This window comes from Echiichthys vipera (genome assembly GCF_963691815.1).
Source record: "Echiichthys vipera genome assembly, chromosome: 8".
Lineage (NCBI taxonomy): Eukaryota > Metazoa > Chordata > Actinopteri > Perciformes > Trachinidae > Echiichthys > Echiichthys vipera.
In genome coordinates, this window is record NC_139833.1 from 25,707,868 (window position 1) to 25,710,145 (window position 2,278).

Genomic DNA, 2,278 nt, shown 5'->3' on the forward strand with positions numbered 1-2,278 from the left:
CTGCTTCTTTTGTGCAGAAATTTATTTGACACTTCAGAACGATCTCTCCCCTAGCTGCCTGAATGAGCATAAATATGATGGAACCACCATTTGGATAGTTTCCCTGTGGAAACTTTCATAATGTTTACTGGTTGGAACTGGGGAGGATTTGGCAATATAAATGAAATTTACTCCCAGATATACAAACAATTTATTGGTCATCTTGAGTTATTTTCCAGCATTTTCAGAGATGATAATTTGAAATGTTTTGCACCTTTATACATTATTTGTCATGTCAATGTCGGTTAAATAACATAGTTTCATTATATAATGTTATGTCACATAAATATACATTTATATTTCAGTTTACACATTAATAACACACAGCTTTTGATGAATACAAATTTGTCTTTCAAAGGCTCTGTGTGTTTTTCGATCATGTGCCATAAGTTCCTCAGACTCTGAACAAAGAGTCATAGAGTCTTTGAACAATACAGTAAAAAGTCTCTTATAAATGCTAAAAGGTTCATCATGGTCTTGATAAGCATGTGAAAGCCTTTAAAAGTACCGTTAAACTTTTCACAAGTGTTTCAACATATTCGAAAACACCCTAAAAAGTAAAAAGTCCTTGTAAAGTGATATAAAAAGTAAGAAAAAAAAAAAGAAAAGCTTGATTAAGTTCCTTGAAAAGTCCTGGAAGTGCTAAAGAAGTCCTTCAAAAGTCTGAGAAGTCTTCAAGTTGCAGTGAAATCGCTGCATTTCATCCGGGTGCTTTGTGTCCTCATTGTTAACTTCTGATGGCCGTCTTCCTGTCTCTGTCTTTGTTCTGCAAGAGAGAGAAACAGGTCCCATCATTGAGGATTCAACACTGAAATCATTTGAAAGTAATAGTACAGCTTAGCTTAGCACAAAAATTAAAAACAGGGGAAACAGATTTAAAAAAAAAAGGTCAGTTTCATTTTGACAAAGCCGCAACATCCAGGAGTGAAAAATGAGGCCGACCCTTAGTACCAAAAACTTCAGTTCTCCAAAAGCAGTCAGTCCTCATAGACCCCCATGTTAAAATGCTGTTTACAGCCTGGTTAAATAAAAGTTTTTATCTCTACTGCTCATTTCCCTGTTATCGATAACTGTACGGGGGTGAATTTTTATATTTATTAAAGTTTAGAGTTCTGCATAATTAAGGGCCGGCCACTTTGAGTGCTGACACATGTGGCTAGCTCAGCAACCAGGCTTCTTCCGGCCCGCCTCCACTCCATCCACACCCCACCTCTCAAGATGGTTACACACGGACTTCACAACAGCTTTTCAGAATCCTATGGGGGGTGTCAAGGAAACCACCTCCCTGTTTTATACAGTCTATGGGAGGATTTCCACCCCTCACTCTCATATTTAAATATGCTGAACAGGTTAGTAAGACTGCTGTCTTTGATGTTAACCCGTCTTTATAGTGTCATGAAATGGCCGTCCAGGAAAGTGTAGTTTTACTGCAATCACTGGCACAATAAATTTAGGTGCCGCTCTTTTACAGTATGTTCTTTTCCAGGGTTGATAAAGTAAATTAACCTCGACTGCAAACACATTGTGTGCAGTAGCATACATGGTGCACATTAACTGTGGCAGCTGACTTTATTGCAGCCTGAAGAGTGACATCACTAGCTGATGCATGACAGCCCTGCATGATGATATGCTTCTCGTTTATCTGTGGTATCAGAACAGAGGCCTTGATTTCCTGGCTGGTGAGGAGAGACTTTCTCTATCTGGCCAGGAAAATAACATCACATTTTCCCTCCTCACCTAACCTCTGCTCTGCTCACTTCTCAGGCCATCTAGCGCTCGCTTTTCAAGCCACAGTCAAGGGATTTTATCGAACACACCGTTGAGTGATATGCAACGCACGCCATCCCTGCCTGACTAATTACTTTTCAGGGCTGGCGTTTGATTAACTCATAGCTGGAAAACGATCTTGTGTTTTTATAAGCAAATTTGTGGTTGACTGTCATGAAGAAATATGTAAAAAAATATATTCTAAAAGTGAACGTTTTCACTAGTGTAGGCATACCTCACTGCAGTCCTGTCCTCTCCTGACTTTTCTTTCCCCTTCTCATATCGTCTCTCAACTAAACCTCACAGCCGCCCTCCTCGCTTTCCTCTCATCAGCCGAACACCTGTTACACATTTCCTCTCAGACCGTGGATAAGGTGTAGGTGTTTGGAAAAATCTGTTTGACTGACATCGACAAAGGTGGGTAGGTGTTTGGAAAGGTATCAGGCAGTAATGAGAGAGTGAGATCATAGGA

The 2,278-nt window shown here is 39.8% G+C and overlaps 1 protein-coding gene across 1 annotated transcript in view; it reads right to left on the reverse strand.

Annotated features, from left to right (window-relative positions):
* Positions 1-250: 250 nt before the first annotated feature.
* Positions 251-2,278, reverse strand: part of LOC310950339 (basic helix-loop-helix transcription factor scleraxis-like) — a 12,627-nt gene continuing 10,599 nt past the window's right edge. The window contains exon 3 of the mRNA XM_083918084.1: positions 251-805. Coding sequence (XP_083774210.1) covers positions 767-805 — 39 coding nt within the window. The 3' untranslated portion in view covers positions 251-766. The remainder of the gene's footprint in view (positions 806-2,278) is intronic.